At 40.4% G+C, this 19,569-nt stretch overlaps 2 protein-coding genes and 1 non-coding gene across 4 annotated transcripts; 2 read left to right on the forward strand and 1 right to left on the reverse strand.

Annotated features, from left to right (window-relative positions):
• The first annotated feature begins 4,335 nt into the window (after window positions 1-4,335).
• On the forward strand, window positions 4,336-7,516 carry LOC115361510 (uncharacterized). 2 transcript variants are annotated; one of them, XM_030054900.1, is made up of 3 exons: window positions 4,336-4,474; window positions 5,944-6,244; window positions 6,778-7,516. In XM_030054900.1, exons 2-3 carry the CDS (start codon window positions 6,000-6,002, stop codon window positions 7,502-7,504), a joined length of 972 nt encoding a protein of 323 aa, XP_029910760.1. In that variant the 5' UTR covers window positions 4,336-4,474; window positions 5,944-5,999; the 3' UTR covers window positions 7,505-7,516. The 2 variants fall into 2 exon arrangements, with proteins under 2 accessions (XP_029910760.1, XP_029910761.1); XM_030054901.1 differs by having other exon boundaries at window positions 4,352-4,549.
• LOC115362792 (U5 spliceosomal RNA) lies at window positions 4,343-4,457 on the forward strand. The gene has a single exon (XR_003928525.1). It is a non-coding gene; the product is annotated as a U5 spliceosomal RNA (small nuclear RNA).
• Window positions 7,517-10,483: 2,967 nt separating the features above from the next.
• LOC115362249 (SH3 and cysteine-rich domain-containing protein 3-like) lies at window positions 10,484-17,857 on the reverse strand. The gene is made up of 13 exons (XM_030056104.1): window positions 17,735-17,857; window positions 16,655-16,695; window positions 16,217-16,295; window positions 15,042-15,198; window positions 13,791-13,888; window positions 13,581-13,641; window positions 12,969-13,066; window positions 12,812-12,881; window positions 12,645-12,694; window positions 12,004-12,086; window positions 11,765-11,816; window positions 11,436-11,573; window positions 10,484-10,708 (listed from the first exon to the last, which is right to left on the reverse strand). The coding sequence occupies exons 2-13, from the start codon at window positions 16,660-16,662 to the stop codon at window positions 10,601-10,603; spliced, it is 1,002 nt and encodes a 333-aa protein (XP_029911964.1). The 5' UTR covers window positions 16,663-16,695; window positions 17,735-17,857; the 3' UTR covers window positions 10,484-10,600.
• Between the last annotated feature and the right edge of the window lie 1,712 nt (window positions 17,858-19,569).

Raw genomic sequence — 19,569 nt, forward strand, 5'->3', positions numbered from 1 at the left:
GGTTAGGGTTAGGCAGACCCCAGGCGTTTATAAGAACCCGGCGGCTATTTGCGGCCAGGCGATTAATTGTTGAAACACGGTACATTGGCAAGTCCCCCCCAATGTTCAGGCACTCCATAAATGTCCCCCTCAATATTGCTGGAATATATTAGCAATTCAATAGAAAATTCAATATTATGAATATTATGTGAATATTATGAAAATCTGGGAATAAATTCCTTACCAAAAATTGTCTTCACCAATGGGTTTGTAAAGGTGTTTAATAACACATAAAAAGATTTAAAGTCAACTCCTGTAGGAGAACCTGTAACAGCTACTGAAAGTTCAGATACCCGGGAAAACTGAAGGGATGACACAGTCCTTGAGACGCACGGTTTGCCCAGTTCTGTCAAAGTCCTCTGCTAGTGCATTAAGCCAGAGATAGCAGCATAAACATAGCTTACTAGACGTAGCTAATATAAACACACTCAGCTGAACATTTTTATTAACTAAATTATACAAAAAGATGTCAAAATACCACGTTTAAATTTACTCTAGTGATACTCAGTAAGTGGCTAACCTGGAGTAAGAGGCTGGTGATGTGAGGTTACTAACATTAGATCACCACCACAGTGTCAGCTCATTTTCATGACAGTCTGAAGCAACATTTCACAATCACTAACTCTAAACAGTTCAATACAATGAAATTGCCACTTATACCTGTGAAAGGTTATCCCATGTCACTCACTCCCGGGCATTCCCACTCTGTGGCCCCTACCAATATGGCGACTCCGCTAACGCATCGCCACATAGCGAACACGGCATCTATGTTTCTGTATCTATGCTCTCAACTGCCGTGTCTCCACCAAGAGGAAGGTTCCTGTAAAGTTACCGGGCTCTGGGTGTGACGTAATTGTTGCGCATTTGACCAGGGCGTAAAAATGCATGTTGTTAAAAAAGCGTGTTGTTAGTGTTAGCTAACACGTTAGCATTAGCTTGGTAGTGGTGGTCATTGTTGCTAGGGATGCTAGCGCTAGCTAATGCCGTCTATAGAGTGGTGAAGTCCCGCCCCTTCTGGTGGGCCCCCATGGGACCTTTCGGAGCGAAAAAAATGAATGGTGTTCAATGGACAGAAAATAATTATTTTCTGGTCCCCCCGTCGTTATGCCATGGATTACACAAATGTTGTTTATAGGCTTAAATAACAAATTTTCATGTCAAGAGTTTGACCGTTTATTGCGCCATTGTTCAGTTAAATGCTGTTGAGAAAACACAATTAGAAAGACTACATACTGTGTCGCGTATGTGACGTCACGTCATCGCCGTTTCCCTCCATCCAGATTCAAGTCAAGATGCCGGTGTGTTTTGTTCCCGATTGTCTGCGTCTCCGAGGGCCGACGGAGCGCCGGGCTGGGCGGGAGGGCCAACGGAGCGCCGGGCCGGGACTTCACCACCACTGAGTGGTGAAGTCCCGCCCACCCACTTCCGGTACATGGGTCCTCAAAAGCAAAAAATTATGAATGCGATCCAATGGGTAGATAAAAATTATTTTCTGGTCCCGTTTGAATTGTGCCATGGATTTCACATATGTTGTTTGTGATATTTAAACATAATTTTTCACGCAAAGACTACAATTTAGCGCGAAGAATATTAATAATGCTAGGTTTTGTGTGAGCCCGCTTTGTAAACTACAACTCTTCGCTGCTCTCGGTGCGAATGATATACGTCACCACCCGCACTGGAAGCCTACAACAGACATGGCCATTTCTCTGCTCCGCGCTGAGTTTTTGAGGTTCTGAGTTTTTCCGCCCGACGGCGGGGTCCGCTCGCCCTCCCGCCCGGCCCAGCGCTCCGTCGGCCCTCGGAGACGCGGACAATCGGGAACAAAACACACCGGCATCTTGACTTGAATCTGGATGGAGGGAAACGGCGATGACGTGACGTCACATACGCGACACAGTATGTAGTCTTTCTAATTGTGTTTTCTCAACAGCATTTAACTGAACAATGGCACAATAAACGGTCAAACTCTTGACATGAAAATTTGTTATTTAAGCCTATAAACAACATTTGTGTAATCCATGGCATAACGACGGGGGGACCAGAAAATAATTATTTTCTGTCCATTGACACCATTTTTCGCTCCGAAAGGTCCCATGGGGGTCCACTGGAAGGGGCGGGACTTCACCACTCTATTTTGTCCTTTCTGTTGACACCACATCGCGCCGTGAGTATATCCAACCAGCACCAAATAAACCCCAAGCCCCACCCAGGAGTTTTTCAGGGCCGCTCAGAGTCCCTAACCCGAGGCAGGGCCGTTTTTTTAGCCCCTGTAAAAGTTCAGGAACTTTCTCCTTCAAGGTAGTTCCTGCAGTGGAGACACGCGACAATGGCCCTGGCCCCATAAAATTACCCTGAAGTTCCTGCGGTGGAAACGGGCCTAATCAGCTCTACTGTACTGTAACACAGCTGACAACAGAATACAAAACACAGCTATCAGTTTGAAAAAGGCTCTCCTATGTGCTACACATTCAAATGTGAACTTACAGTAAAGAATTGCATCCAAACTCAGAGAGACTTTGAAGTGAAATTTACTGTATTGATGGCAAAAACTTAAATACTGTAATTCACATACAGTATTTCACAGAAAAAAATGAAAAAAAAAATTGTGGAGAGGGTAGTAATGCAGGTGCACTAGTGACTTCACAGTGATGCAGGTAATTTCTATCAGCTGTGAGCAGATGTTTTGCTTTTGACTACCATAGTGAAGTCAATGGAGTCAGGGCCATGTAAATGACACATGTGAGAAGTGTCGTGCAAAAGAGGGTGAAAAATGTGTGAATCCAATGAAAAGATATGAACACATTTGCAACAGAAAACTTGTGCTGTAGCTTGGAGGTGAAGATGATGACAAAGTGGATCCCAGTTTCATTATACTGGAAAAAGCGATTGAAAAAAAAAAAAAAAAACTAGGAGAACCGAGAAGTAAGCATTTGTTAATGTGTTTTCTTGAGTTTACAGCTGTATCATCATCAATTGTTTAGGTTCAACACAGTGGAACCTGTGTGAAGAGGAAGATATTATTTGTTAAATCCTGCTCACTTCTTTCACGTCTTTTTCTACAAATGGGGGAAGTTGTAGTTTAGATGGAAATGAAATGTGTATTTTATACTTTTTTTAAATTTTATTTATTTATTTTTAACATTTTTAGTGCAATGCAACTGCAGGTATTACAAAGGAGAAAAGTTTTTTTTTTTTTTTTTTTGGAAAAGCACACTTTTCCCATAAACAAGAGCAATGGTTGGCTTTTTTCTGCCTTCATAATTTCTGTCTGTGCTAGAGTCACTTCAGCAGGCCCGAACAGAATCTGCGGCCAAATGGGGGGAAGTTGTAATTTAGATGGAAATGAAATGTGTCTTTTACACAATTTTTTTTAAAACTTTTATTTATTTATTTTAACATTTTTAGTGCAATGCAACTGCAGGTATTAAAAAGAAGAAAAGTTTTTTTTTTTTTTTTTTGAAAAGCAGAGCCGTGGTCACACTTTTCCCATAATGCAACGAGAGCAATGGTTGGCTTTTTTTTCTGCCTTCATCATTTCTGTCTGTGCTAGAGTCACTTCAGCAGGCCCGAACAGAATCTGCGGCCGCGGTGCTCCGACGAGAAATCCGCTGAAAAACCCCGCGGAATTTGAACGCAGCAGCGTTGCAGTGTCCCTAAACGCATCACGCCCCTCCCCCTTTATATGTGGTTAATGTCGTGTCGTGAGGTGCAACATCAGAACAGAAAACAACTTGTTTTAACCATTAAAATATGCCGAAAACCAAATATACAGCAGATGAGCTGAGGCGTCGTCATTTAGCAACACGGATCACTGCCAGAGATAGGGCGTATGAATTTCCCAATGATTTTTATGAGAGCGGGGGAGTGTTGTACTGCAAAGTTTGCAAGCACTCGGTGGATTATCTGAGGAAACAGAGCATTTTCGTGCATCTGAAGTCCCAAAAACACTACAACAGAAAGACGAGTGGTTTGGGTGAGTAACATCTACTACCTAGCAGCTGGTTAACAGTCTGAAATCATTTGAAATGTGCCGTCGTCCCCGGTGGTCTCGTTTCTAAGATAAACTCCGTAGCGTGCAACGGTGTCGCGTGTGTGCGACAAAACAAATCACTCCGCAGAATCCCACAGATTTTCCTCCTGAATAAAACAGTCCGCGGATTTCGTTACTGTCTGTTGATCCAAGATGCCCTCCAGATGAGATGTATGAAGTGGTGTCAGTTCACAAAGTTGGTATATAAACCGACACCGAGGATGTTAAGACGGAGAAAGGGGCTGGATCCTCGTTCCTCTCTGAGGCAGTTCACTCTTGTTTCTCTTCAGATCGTATAAATCTTTCGCCTTTTACTAAAGATTTCCGTGGAGAGTAACATTATGAGTATCAACTAATTTTTTGATGCCCTGCATTTAGTGGGGCTTCCTATTTTGTTGAAATGTAAATTTAGTGTTTCTTCTTAGTTGCATTACTTCATTTTTGGCGGTTGTTTAGTTTACAGAGGAAAAATGTCTGGTAAGGTTATTATCCCAGCTCATTTATGTGGCTAACAGCAGAGAGATGTGTTAGGTTGAAATGAAATGTTTTTATGTCCCCGGTGTCTTTGAGGTATTGTCACAGCTCATTCCTGTGCAGAACAAAAGAGGGACGTATTAAATCCTGCTCAGCTCTCTGACTTGTTCTTCAGACTGGCCAAGTTGTCTTTTCAGCTGAGTTGAAATGTGCCCCTCACAAAAAAAGTTAGTTTGCTTATATTTTCTTAAGTGCACCACAATGGCAGGTAATACATAGCAGAAAATATTTTTTTGAAAAACAAAGTAGTAGTCAGAATTTTCTCATAATGCAACAAGCAATAGGCAGCAGTTCATTTTGAGTTTTGTCAAGGATATGTCTCAGTCAGGCAGCCTGCACTTTTGCACAGCGACAGATACCTTGTGGTTTGTTTTCTGACAGTCAGTATTTATGTTATATTACACCAATGCTATCCTTGTTTTGTGTGATTATACTGTTTTCAACTATGTTTTGGTGGATTTTGGGAGACAAAGCAATTTTTCATCTGTCCATGTTGTTGAAAGGTGCTCGGTAGGTGAGCTAAGTGCTGAAATAATTGTCCCATATCCTGATGAAAACACCTGTGGTGAGAGCATAAGCGCATATGTGTGTGTGTGTGTGTGTGTGTGTGTGTGTGTGTGTGTGTGTGTGTGTGTGTGTGTGTGTGTGTGTGTGTGTGTGTGTGTGTGTGTGTGTGTGCGTGCGTGCGTGCGTGCGTGCGTGCGTGCGTGCGTGCGTGCGTGCGTGCGTGCGTGCGTGCGTGCGTGCGTGCGTGTGCGTATGGTGCATGTAAGGGCCCCGGTTTGGTGGTTTGAAACCATGGTCACCCTACACCACAGCTTGTGAGCTGGGTGGTTTTCCATTGTTGATGCTCTAATCAACCTTTGGGCTTGTGATGTGAACCATACAAACAGATTGCAAAGTGAAGGAAAAAACAACTTGAAGTGTCTTACTGAAGTTTGCTGAGGATGTTGCAACACATCTCACCCAGCTGGATCACCTGTCGGACCAACATGTTGGACAGCACTATCCACCACCAAATGAGGGAACATCTTTTGGCACAGTGGCACTTCACCTGCTCCAGTAGAGCTCCAGAGATTTGTAGGCACTATGCCGGGGAGTAGTGGAGCTGTTCTGGCAGCTGGTTGTGACCCAGCATCTAATAATACACTTTATATTGTCCATTTCACACATGCACTAAACCCCTGAACTCATCTAGACATAAAAAGTCTCAGGTTAAAAAAAAAAAAAAAAAAAAAAACGCTGTATAATTTTTCATTGAGAGCTTGAAAATGGCTCCCAAAGACCTGAGCATCACACAAGGGTTAAACTGATATTGTTCTTGTTTCTGTTGTTAGAGTCGGCGTGTCACTCTCCACCTAAGAAGAAGAAGAAGGAGGGGAGAGAGGACCAGATGCATTCGGAGAGTGCTCTGTCTGCAGAAATCAGGGAGCTGTTCGCTGACTTGGACAGGAACTTAAACGAGCGAGAGCGGCTTCGCTTGCTGGAGCAGCGCGAGTATGAGGAGCGGGTACGGAGAGAGGAGCAGCTGGAGAGGGCGCAGGAGATGGCCGTTCTTCAGGACGTGACTTCTCTACTCCAACAGATGGTCCAGCGGAAGACTGCCATGCAGCCTCCACACCCTCACTCGGCACTCATGTTGGTTTTCCTTTTAATTTGTCACCCGTCTCTCCTGGTTTACTAAAAAAAAAACTCCCAGAAAAAGTGGTTGGTTGGATGGTTTCTCAAAACGTCTGATGTCATCTGTTGGAGAGAAACGGTGCCTTGAATTTTTTGTCACCAGTTGAGGTCTATGGTGAATAAATAAATAAATTTTGTACTTCTAACACACCATTGGTATTTCCAGCAAGCCATGGTCTTCCCTGAGTCTGCAGCCAGAGACGGTTTTGCTTAAGACACTATATCAATGTATATTTATTGTATATTGAATCAAAAACACAATGTTCAGCTCTGCTGCAAATTCCATACCTACACGTAGACAGTCTGCTACGGATTTTGTATGCAATTATGCATATTGATCCGACATTTGAATAACTACTGAATGAAAATCTCAATCAAAATCATGGAAGTTTAAAACAGTTTGATAGTCAGTACTTCATGCATAGTAGTTTTAAGCAAATATAATTTGATTCATGAACCCGATTAAGTGATTTTTGTTTTTGTGTTTACAGGGAAGCCGATGGACAACCTACCACATCCTCAGGGCTTTTCAGTTGTCATTTTCAGAGAGCAAAGGAAAATGATCCAGGGCTCTCTCTAAAATCAAATCCAACTCCATACTGGGAGCAAGAGATGCCCAAAGGCAGTCACTTAAAAATTGAAGAGGTTGTATTTAAAAAGGAGGAAGAGGAAGAAGTTCCATGTTCAGCTGAGGATGCTGAGGTTTGTCCAGTGGAGAGTGTTAACGTTCACACTGGCGTTAATTGTCAAAATGACACAGAATGTATGTTTGTTTGTGCGGAAAAGGTCGCACTTGAAATTGAGCTCGAGAGAACCAAGGCAGAGTTGAGGGCTTTGAAGGAGAAGGAGGCGCACTGGTGTCACAGATACTCTGCCGCTCAGCTCAGCAAGGAAGTCATCCGCATGGAGACGGGCCTTCCGGATCGTGGCACTTTAAACACAATTGCTGGACGCGTGTTGCACTGCAAGGACTCAGTCTGCTACTCAGCCGGCTGGAAAGTGGAATGCATCACTGTCGAGGACCAGGTCTTCTTGACTCTAATGAAACTGAGGCATAATTACACCGACCTTCACCTCGCTGCACTGTTCAATTGCAGCGTAGCCGTCATCCAAAATGTGACTGCTACCTTCACCGGCATTCTCCGTCAGCTGCCTTTCAAAGACATAATGGCAGTACCACCCATCTTGACTGAAATGAACATTCAGACTGACACTTAATACACCAAAGTGTTATAATTGAATGTACAAGCATTTCTGTATAACTTAGGACTTTAATTTCTCTATAGAAGTCATATAGATAGATAGATAGATAGATAGATAGATAGATATACTTTATTGATCCCAACCATCTCTTAGTTTGTATTAATAGGAAAAAAAAAACATTGAGAAAAATCTGTTTTTGAGTGCCATGTTTTCTCAAGTCATTGTTAAACTTTTTCTGTTAATTAGATTTAATTACTTGTACTTGTGACATGTTGGGTAGTGCCTCTTATCTGATAGTGCAGTAAAACCATATACAGATAAAAGTTAGGCCACAAGAAATGTAATTTTTGGTTAGTTTTTCTACAATATCTTATCTTGCCAGTAGGTGGCACTCAAGAATAATAATAAAAAAAAATAAAACCTTTCAAGGCGACCCTCTTCTCCTGTATGATTTGGATTAGAATCTAATCCAAATCTGCTCAGATTATACTCACTTTGAGTAAAATCTGAGCATAACAAGGTGACTTTAAAGTGAGTTATCCAACCTGTAAAAAGGTAACTGAAAAGACACTTCAATCAGAAAATTTAGAAAAGCAACACTTGATTTTTTAAGGTGAAATAAACATTTTCTACTTTGACCTGATCAGTTTTGATTTATATTTATTTTTTGAAATTATAAAGGTGCACAGGTTTTGAGTAGATCTACGATAAATGACACAAATATAAGAACAAACTTGAGTGCTGTGAGTTTATAGTGAATTCACTGACAAAAACTAGCTTTTGTTTGCGCAAACGACTCGGTAAGAGCAGAACGTGAGCAAATATTGTTTTTTTATGAGTCATACATTATTACATAAAACACCCCTCTAAAATCACTGTTGTGAAATGGTACAGAGGTCACATGTCAAAATGAAGTGACAGCAGGCATTTGATTACCAAAAAAAGCTCATAGTTTAACTCAGTGGTAACTTGTGACACAGTCTCACTAATAAACAACACGTCTTTGCTTACTTGTGACTTACAGTGACTAATATCTGACTCTTTCCTTTAACATATGTTCTTTGAGGAGTTTTAGGGGCTTTACTGCCGCTATGAGACGTGTGTGTATGCCAAATCCATTTTATGACACACACACACACGTACACACAGAGTCAAGTAACTTCCAGCTCAGGCTCCATGGCCAGCTGACCTACTTCAGGTTCACCAGGAGTTTTCTGTGTACATCTGTGTGTGTACGTGAGTGTGTGGGGGGGGGCAGATGAAGATTTGTGAATCAAATTTCACCGAATGTCCCACTCTCCCTGACCTAACTGCCCCACACACACACGACGCTCACACTGCCATGGCTGGAAATCCCCTCTGAAACTGGCACACCATTGATTCATACGTTTTCAAAGTTTAGTCAGTCAATATTTGGCTCAATATTTTATCCACCATCATCACCTTCAGTCAAAGTTGCCCTGTACCTGTTGTTTTACTTTTTTTGGACAGTCCCCGTTTTGATAATATTTCAGTATTAACCCTCCTGTTATGTTCAAATTTACTAACATCTTTTATGTCTGGGGTCAATTTGACCCCAGCAGTTTGAACCTCCACAAAATTATTAGAACTAAAACTGTTACCAAAGTTTATGTGTCAGGTACTTCATGTTTCTTTGTTGACGACCTAAATACTTCTTTAAATGAAACATACCCCCCACCCCCCACCCCCACTTATACATCCAGTATTCCTATTATGCGACTATGGAAAAATATGCAAATCACCATAAAATCTCACTGATTGATCTGAAATTGGAAAGAAATATAAATTTTTGGTCTTTTAATGGCTTTATATTATTTCTAAGTACAGATTTTTTTTTATTATTTATAACCGATGTCCTGTATAACAGGACATCAGGACATTGAAAACATATCATCATGTGAATTTCATGTTTACCCAGTAGTACCCATTACATTAGGAAAACTCATTAAATATGAAGCAAAAAAAAAAAAAAAAAAATGATGTTAATCATTTATTTTGAGATGTTAAACATTGACTGGGGTCAAATTGACCCCAAATATAATAGGAGGGTTAAATATATTGCCTTAAATACATTGCCTGTAGATGGGTAGCTCTAAAGTTTGGCCTTGTTCTTTGTGCTTGGTAAATTCATTTTCTTGTAGATGACATATTTGAAAAGATGAAAAGGGAGGCATAGGTTCAGAAATGAAAGAATGTAAAAAAAAATGACATTGTAAGGGGGAGGGAACGACCTCTCAAGAAAAAATAAATCTTATCCATTAATCCTTACAGCTCTAGCAGAACATTAAATATGGAATTTTATCAATGCAACTGTTAGCTTGAGTAAATAGTTCAGTTTTGCAGGAAGAGTCCTTTTCTTGAAGTTTGCCTTATTCACACGTTCAATGGTTGTAATAAAGAAATGAATAAATAGCTGGAGATTTGAAATTGCTTGAGTAGAATGGGTTTTATTGGACAAGAAAGAAGTGCACTTCAGGTTTAGTTAATGAAACATTTAGGTTCTACGCGTTCAGCTGGCAGTCAGCAGCGTACAAAATGTGCAAACATTTTAAACGGTTTTATCTTGACAGCCACTACAGCCTTGGCCCTGCTGTTTGCATGCAGTTTTTTTCTTCAGATGGTCACATGATAGGAAAATATTTACAGGCTCAGTCTAGAAAGTTGTTTTTGCACTTTCTACTTAGTTTATTCAAATCTTTGCTCACATTAAAACTGTAATGTTTTGAAGCCTCTGTGCAATGTTCACTATAGTCAGTAAAGCAATGCGGGCAGTATAAAAACAGCTTTTGGGTTTCTACACTATTATAAACAGCAAAGCAAATTTCTACATTCAGACACAATCAGTGGCACTCAGTTTTTGTCACCCATCAGATTGTTAAATCCTCATTTCTCACATTTTAAAGGTTCAGAGTGGGAGAAAACACATCTGTGGTGGTGATCAGCGAAATTCGAGATTATGTCTGACAGGCCACTTGTTTGAAAGTTTCAACAGGAGGAGTGATTGACGCCTGCAGTGTGTGTGTGTGTGTGTGTGTGTGTGTGTGTGTGTGTGTGCTTGTGCTTCTCAGGGTGACACACACTCGGTGGTTTCTACTGCACGGTGATCTCCTGCAGCAGGTCGGCAGGGAAGAAGCCCAGCTTGCGTCCGGTGCTGACCTTTAAGTAGCCTCCCTTCTCATCTCCTTTCTTCACGACGATCTGAAACAAAGGCACGACTCAGCGCCTCGGCATTAACATCATCCTGTTGCAAGGCCCAGACGGACACGCTGCTGCTCGGGTTTTATCTGCTGCTACTGGCTTGTCACACAAAAACAGTGTTAACACTTATTCTGTCACAACTATACCGATAAAATCAGGACTAAACTTTTGGCAGCAGGGTGGGCACTGAACCCCTATACCCATCTATATCTGACCTCTGACCTCGCTTTGGAGCTAGGAAAATATTTCCAAGCCAATACAATATAATGTGATCATACTTTACAATTTGTGTAATTCATAGTTTTTTTTTTATTTACACTAGACTGTAAAAAATACCATTTCAATTAAAAAACTTAATGTATGTGTGTTTCTGAATGCTGCTCGGATGTTGAAGGCTTTGAGTGTAATTTATTACATTCCATTTTCATTTTAGTGTCACTACTCACACTTAATATTTGATAGTTAAAATGGTTTTCAAGGACATACCCTTCAGGTGACCACTTAAACAAAAAAGCTTTTTTGGAAGATACCCAACTGTGTATCTGTTATAATTAAACTCCAAAATTTTGTATCATTTCATTTCTTATCATGGAGTGACAAGGATCTTCGTACGAACGTGAAAAACTTTGTGCCAATCGCTCACAATCAGATATCAATCAGAGCACTGTGACGTGTTCTTCAGCTACACACACACACACACACGCGCGCGCGCAGACACTGCAGCTACCTGATCTTTCTTCAGCGTGATTTGTCCCATCTCTCTGTTCCCGACGAAGGAGCGAGTCACCTTGAAAACCCGTTCAGATGCGCGCACTTTTATGAGGTAGTTGGTGGGGAAGTAGCCTGTCTTCTCACCCATCTTTCCCTGAAGACACACACACACACACACACACACACACACAGAGAGAGAGAGAGTGAACAGGCTTTATTAATTCTCACCTAAACTCAGAAAAAAACACTGAAGAACTGAATCGACTCAAATACAATAGAATCAGTCTCTGCTATAAAAGAATTAAAAAAAAAAAAAAAAAAAAAAACTGCTGCATTTAAACTCACCCTCCACCACTCTTCATTGGAGTCGTCAAGGACTGTGATGCGATCGCCGGGACTGACACACACACACACACACACACACACACACAGACAAAACATTTAATATCTGCCACCAGCTTTTTGTTTTATAGTTTGATATGCTTGAGCAAAGTTGCATTCACTATGTGGCAGTTTAATGAATAAATAAATAAATGTATGAAGGCGTTTGCATGCAGGGAGTGGAATCTGTCTCTTGAACCAACTGGAAGTCGAGGTCGTCCTTCTCGATGGCCTTGAAGCGGTAGAGAGCCAGGTAGTAGTGGGACTGGGAGAATGCACCTTTAGTCTGTTGACATACAAATAAAATAAGAAGTCACTGTTTTGGGATGTAGCTCTAATAAAAAGAACAATGTAGGCTTTACTCCCACAGGACAGTTTGATGCTGTAACCCCATTTGACAGCATACAAACTACGATTAGACTGTATGTGAGTGTACCATGAGAGAGATGGTGCAACAGTTTTACATTCCCTTGCTTTCAAAACTTTATTTAAGACTTAAAAGAATTTCATAATAAAAATGCTGACAATGTCTAGAGAAGTTAATTGCACAATTGGACACAAGAAAAAGTCATGCCTTGAACGTGCACTATAGCACATGCACATACAGTGTTGCAGTTTGTAAAGCATGACAGTATTAGTTTTCAGTATTTGCCAAATATATTTTTCATAAAAATAACAGAGTTTTGCTCCTTTTGTTGTTGATTGACAGTGCATAGCGCTTCAAACTAAAAATGCCAACAAATTTAAAAAATAAATAGTTTTTGATCCAGGTTTCAAAAACAAAAACACGGGCATATACAGTATTACAGCCTCTCTCAGTCTGAGAAAGTTTGACTTTTCCCACCTTATCATCTGCTTTGTCTCCTCCTTTCTCCTTCTTATCCTCAGGTTTCCCTGTGTGGACGCAAAAACATGAACCATGTCATGAAAATGGTTTGAATCATTCATCCACAGTCACATTATGTGCGATATTCAAACTGCAGTTCAAAGTGGATGAAGGCTGTGGCATACCTTCTCCTCCCTCCTCATTCTCCTTGGGCTGTTGGTTCTCCTCCTCTTCCTCTTCCATCATCATCATCATCTGAAGTGTGAAGATGCAAAGAAGTTGTTGTTTTCTGTGGGTATTTTTGATTTTATGGCCTGATCAAAAGTCTGTTCCAGCACTCACATTCTTCTTGTCATTGTCGTTCTTTTTGCGCTCCTTGTTGGCCATGATGACTCCGACCCGCAGGGTGTCGAAGACTGGGTCGTTCCGGTTTGGGTTGTCTGGTCCATGACAGAGCAATCAGGTGAATCGGATCAAATTTCACAGTTTAACAAACATATGTGTGTTTCAGGTTAAATTCTATGCTATACAGGGAGTGATGCATTTTACGTTTCTTACTTGTTTGGAATTAATAGATGACAGTTAATACTTAAACTGAATATAGTATTTCATAACTGATGTATGAGTGTCTTACAGCAATAAAACTGCTTCTTTATGTCAAATCAAGGGAAGCTGAATTGAGTTTTACCTCCTCATAAGAGCTAATAATTCCTGGCAAAAAAGAGTTTCAAGCAGTTTCAGACAAACACATCCCCAGGCTACAGAAACTGATCATTTAAATTGCAGTGTGGGAGCCAAAATTAGACATCCAAAATTTAAGTCCTGAAATGACAGAGTCAAAATACATCTTACATCTTCTTAAAGTACTTCTTTCTTCTTAGATACCAAATTGCGGTTAAGAAACCTCTGTAATGTAGATTAGAAATGTTGCTTTATTAGTAAGAGCGCTCTCACTTGGATCTGGTTGGTCGCTGCTGTACAGGGGGGAACTGTAGGCCCGTCTGAAGCCTGGGGGCTGTGGAGAACACAGACAATGGTGATTTTACAATTTCAGCTCATTTTTAATGAAGAATATTAGTCTCACAAAAGTTGAAGTGATGAGAGAATGTATATAATATATTTGGGACATTTCATCAGCAAAGAACTGTAAGGAGCATGTCTCACAATTTTGCCAAAACACTTCTGGAACTCGACGTAGGACTGGCACGAGTGGTGGATGTTGGTCTTGCAGTTTTTGCACCTCAGAGCAAACTTGTTGTTGACTGAAAGGAGGAGGAGGAGCAGTCAGAAGTGCATTTACTGCAAACAAAACAACATCCTGAATATATATATATATATTTTTACCACCTTTTTCTTTAAAATCTAGGCTGAATTGGGGGAAGAACTTATAGATGGATGCAAAAATGCAATTAAGGCACTATTTTGCTAAGAAATCAAGATTTTTTTTATGTTGCTTTTGTAGGTTAATATGGTGTTCTTGCAGGTGTGTCTCAGTTAGGCCATCCTGCAGGAGAAGCCAGTGAAAAAGATGACAACAATCCCTCAAAGATCATAAAGAAAGCTGGTTCAGCTATTGAAAGTAACCTTGAATCACTCGGTGTAACGAGAACTGACATGATGTGAAAGTGTCCTGAGCAACACAGATTACCAGGTTGTATTTATTCAACATATAAACTGGTCAGTATGTATGTTTTGGATTCTACAATTACCTTAACTATTTACTGACACATCACTGTGGAAATATTACATTTACACATTCTGTATCATCATGGCCAGAGCTTGTCTTCCTTTTTATTTTTTTGTGAATAGCTTATGGTCTTTCACCTGCTTGATGCAATGTTTCCCTCAGAGATGTTTTCTCGGCAATCATGGCCTTTGAAACACCATAATCTGAGGATTAATTAATCTGAAACTCTTTGTTGAAGGTAAAAGTGATGGTATACCAGCTCGTCTCATGTGCATGCTGATCAACCCAGAACATCCAGTGACAGAGGAAACACAGGTGTGATGTGGTGTGCTTTCATTTCCCATATTTAACGGAAGACTATGCAGCTTGAAAAGGGAGGGCATGCCACTTTTTTTTTCTTACTCGTGTTAAGGGTGAGGCTGAGGAGGGATGAAAACCCCTCAGATTCATGCCAAGACTTATAACTCATAGAAAAAATGAAACACTTTCAAATGCTTGTCTTGGACCCAGAGTTTTGATGTCCATTAATTAAAGGGAAGAAATGTTCTTATATTTTGGGTTATGATGGGGTTGTTGAAGAGTTGTCCTAAACCCCTGAGGTATTTCTAAATTATATAAATTTGAGAAATGAGTGCCATTCTTCATTCTTTGCCACATTATTACTAGGTGGGGCGACCTGCCAGCTGAAACTGCACAGTCTGCCTTTTGTGGCACGAGTCGGTACGTACGGACGATCATGCGAGCGCAGACGTCGCAGAACTTGGGCTTCTTGCAGTAGTGGTCCTTGAACTTGTGGGGTTTGTCGTTGACCCGGAGAACAGGCTCTGAAGGAGGCTCTGGCTCCTTTTCCTCGACCTCCACCTCCTCCTCATAGATGAAATACACCTGCAGACACAAGCCACACATCTCAGTCACATTAAGATGGCCATCTAGGGCCAACACTGCCTGCAGAGGGGAAAGGAACTAATACATTGAACTACTATGCACTACTTTTTCTTTACTTTTTTCAAATTTATTTATCTGTTTTGTATTACCACCTTGTGTTACTATCTTGCACAAAAGGTGCTATAAGAGTAAAGTTTTAGTTGAGTCATTTTGAAATATTTCCCTACATTGCCTTGAAATATTCCTGCAGCCTTTATATAAGACATATTCTTTGATACATTATTTCAAGCTGTTATGCAGCATTATAGAATAAATCTGCATTGTGAGGAGGTTTCACTCTTTAAAATTTGCCACTGCCTGAAAAAACAGTTGTAATTGCTACTCCATCTCTGTTACTCTTCCATTAAAGTGCTTATCTCTGGTTAACGTGGACTGACTGATGGGGTTCTGTGTTGTTAATTCAATTACCTTTTCACATTAATGGGTTTATTTTAAATGTGAAACTAATTAGCCTCATTGAATAATCAGAAATGTATTATTAATGCTGTTCTATGCAGGGATGATAATGGCTCCTAATTTATTGTGCTATGTTTTATGTACTTTTTGAATCCAGTATATGTGTCTATGCTTGTTCTTATGACATTCGATACAGGGAGAATTTGTCCTTGTGTGCAATAAAGATGATATGAGTGGAACAGAGTCATTATCAGTAAGAATAAAGACACACGCAGAGTTCATAAAATCTGTGCAGCTTCATCTGCTCCATGTTAGAGAGCGAGCACAACCAGCGCAGAATCACATCTCTCATTAAAGCCGCAGTGAGCTTGCCGCCCACACCAGCCAGCGGCATCGCTCTGTCCCAACGGGATGAAAGAAGGAAACTCCGAAGTCAGAACTCATATGATTTTAATTGACGTTGTCCTGCTTTCCAACAGTACCGGTTGGAGGCTATTTTAAACCACGAGGGAAGGACATTGTGTTGCTAATGGTGAAACATTGACATGTCGCTGTCACTCACAGTGTCTCCATCCTCCCTCACTACGTTGTCAGGTGCTGGAGGGTTGTCATGGATATCCACTGAGTTTTTGTCATCCTCCCTGAGACATACACACACACACACACAGGAGAAAGATTCAGTCATGCCTCCATACATGACATGATTTCATAACTTTGCAGCAGAAAATATGATGTTTGATGGTCGGTCGTGCTGCATGTCTAATGCATTTTGTCTTCAGAGCAGTGAAATTATTTTTTAATATAGAAAATGAAGGATGAGCTGCGTTAGTTAGACAGCTCATAGTTAGTGCTTCTCAGGCTGGGCTGGTGCAAAATTTAGCTGCCTAGAATCTGAGTGGGCGCTAATGACGAAGGTACGGAAGTGGAAATCAGGCCAGAGCCAGCAACTCTCCGGCTGTACTAAAGTGGCAACTGTATTGATTTCAGGGACGATACTCACTGGTCCATGGTGTGGTGTGGACAATCTTAGTGCTGCCCCACCTAGACAAGGAAAATCACATTCATTATCATATCCAGTGTTTTCTGGAGTAATTAATCTCATGCAAACTAGAAAAAACATGAATAGTGCCCTGCTACTTTGTGATGGGATTTGCCACAGTTATGCTGTCTCATGAGGACTCATAACCTCAGGATGCAGATTAAGTAAAATTGTGTTTCATGCTTTAATGAAGCACCACGGTACTGGGAATTTAGCTGTGGCTGCAACTTCACTGGTTCAGCAAAACCCAGTGGCTTGACAGCACGAAACTCAAGTTACTTTTCACCAACTGCAGTAAATTTCAAACAATTCATAGATGTTTCTTCAAATGTTTTATTGTGTGTGTGTTTGTTTTTTTAAGATATGTCTTTACCCATGTCAGCTGCTTTATTCTGTGTTTGACAAACTGCCAAATCTTCTAAAATGATCAAAGACGTGAACTTAATTGCACATTTTATGGTGCTCAGCATTTATATCGGTCGTGCATGGTTGTTGGTCGTTATTTTCCAGCCATTTGAAAATATATGAAATAAATTTAGGCTCAGTATTTTAACACCCTTCAGTGGTTATACAGTAACTCTTATCAATGGAGCTTATTGTTTCATTGCAGAATGACTCTAATGCATCTTGATCTCCGCTGTGAAAACTAGATCACCAAAACCAAAAGGTGGTTTAAGGCAAGAGACACTCACATATCACACACACACACACACACGCACGCACAAGTGCACTTGTCCACTTGACCAAACTATTCTGGGGACATGAAATTCAATCTCATCACAGCTAAATTTGGGTGCCTCTGCCAGTAAGAGCGGAGAAATTCTGGAAAATATGACAACAATGTTAACATAAAAATCCAACTTTGTCATTAAAAACTACCCTCATACAGTGTGTATTAATGTAGCAGCCTGAGGTATAATGCAAGTGAACCACTGAGATACAGAAAATCAATAAGATGACTGACTCTTATTGACTCTTCCTGACATGCACACATATTCTGCAGCAAAATGACGATAACCACACACTTACAGTGAAACGTACCTGCTGTCAAAGTTCACACAGTTCAGTGGAGAAACTTCAAATCCTGTGTGTTGGTGAATCCCTCTGCAAATGAGTCCTTCACCTGTTGGTGAAGGCTGCAGCGCTTCAAAGCCGGTGGATGAGAGTCTACCGAACACCAGCCAATCAACCTCTCCTCCTTACCTCAGGCCTCCGGGCGTCCACTTTAAAAGTCTCTGAGTTTGGATCCTTTTTCTTTATTCCCTTTAAATTCCTGCTTAGTAATTTCCAAATGGCGTCTCAGGCTTGTGCGTGTATGTATGTGTATTTGTCTGTGATTGTGTATGTATGTGTGTATCTATGTGTGTGTGTGTATGTGTGTGGCAGAGCACTCAGGCGTCAAAGTGACGGTTTGAGACAGCTGGGGACCTCAAACCGGGCACCAGTGACGAGGGGGAAATCAGATACTTCTCTTCTCCTCTGTCTTTATTACGCACAAACACACCTCTTCCCCCTTGTCACACACACATACACACACACCACAAAACACATGCACACGGACATGAGCATTTGCGCTGCTCCCCGTCCTTGCCCCTTAATGCTCGGAAGACTTAGAAACCAAGGCTAACACATGCACAAACATCAGTGTCACCTGCCTTCGGGACATTTTTATCTGAAGATGCCCCTACATGTCAATGCTGTTTTAAAATAAGTGTGTGCACTGGGTTTGCAGGGTGAGCGAGGGCACCTGTATGTCTCTGTCTGCACTCTGCTATTATTCACTGTGCACTCACATGCTAGGCCATGAACTAACACATTTCTACTGTTTAGGCCTCTACGGCATAGCTGGAGTTCAGTATATCACAATCAGAAATACTTTATTGATTCTTGAGGGGAAATTGGGTCAGTTGCAGCTGCTCAAATTCCTAATTTATAAGACACAGAAAAAGAAATAAGGAATACAAAAAATATGTTCCTTAGAAATTTTTAAAAAGCAAAACACTAAGTATATGCATTATGTATAAATATGTGCATTCATAAAATTTGTCCATTAATCCTAGTTGTAAAAAGGTATGCGCATTATATATAAATATGTGGATTAATCCTACAAAATATTACAAACAAAAAATACAGAAATAAGAAATTGAGCACATGTATATGTATGTATAATATGTGTATGTATATATATATATATGGATATGTATTTGTGTTTGTATATATATGCATATATTTGCTTGTTTTGTATTCTTCCTTTTTGTGTCTGTACAGTGTTAAAAATTATAACTTAAATAAAATATAAATTATAAAAAGGAATTGAGCACATGTAAAGAAAAGTCTACCTATACAGTATAGTTAATGAGTGTTGTTTTTGTTGTGTAAGATCACATTCATTACTTCACTTAAGTGCCTTTGAATAAAAGGCAGCTGGGTAAGGAAACAAACTCTTTATAAATTCTTTTTTCCATTCACATTAAATAACAATTACTTTCTATAGCACGAGGAGAGCAGTATGGGATGTTACATATACACATATATTTTAGTATACAATCTGTGGTTGTATTTTATGCATTTTATTTGCACATCTTCCCAAAAAAAAAAAAAAAAAAAAGCACTTGTGTCTACTTCTTATCCAGACAAACATGCACTGCTGACAGGTGCCACTTGGTAAAAACAGGAATCCATTATGCTGTGCTAAAGAAAGACATCTGTCCCAGGGTCTGTTATTATTATGACTATTATTCTTTCATGAGCATGTCCTCTATCAAGGAGCTCGACACACTGATGTCTGGAGCGCACACACACACACACACACACACACACACTACAAAGGTCCCGTTGCATGTCGGGTACAATACTCTCTCTCTCTCTCCCCCCTG

This window comes from Myripristis murdjan, chromosome 7, assembly GCF_902150065.1.
Source record: "Myripristis murdjan chromosome 7, fMyrMur1.1, whole genome shotgun sequence".
Lineage (NCBI taxonomy): Eukaryota > Metazoa > Chordata > Actinopteri > Holocentriformes > Holocentridae > Myripristis > Myripristis murdjan.

Excerpts from the sequence above, each read along its gene's own strand:
- LOC115361510 (XM_030054901.1), top strand. Across the intron at positions 6,245-6,777 it reads CACCCTCACTCGGCACTCAT|GGAAGCCGATGGACAACCTA; the intron begins GTTGGTTTTCCT and ends TTGTGTTTACAG.
- LOC115362249 (XM_030056104.1), bottom strand. Across the intron at positions 11,817-12,003 it reads AAGGACGACCTCGACTTCCA|TCCCGGCGATCGCATCACAG; the intron begins GTTGGTTCAAGA and ends TGTGTGTGTCAG. Across the intron at positions 10,709-11,435 it reads TCACGCTGAAGAAAGATCAG|ATCGTCGTGAAGAAAGGAGA; the intron begins GTAGCTGCAGTG and ends CCTTTGTTTCAG.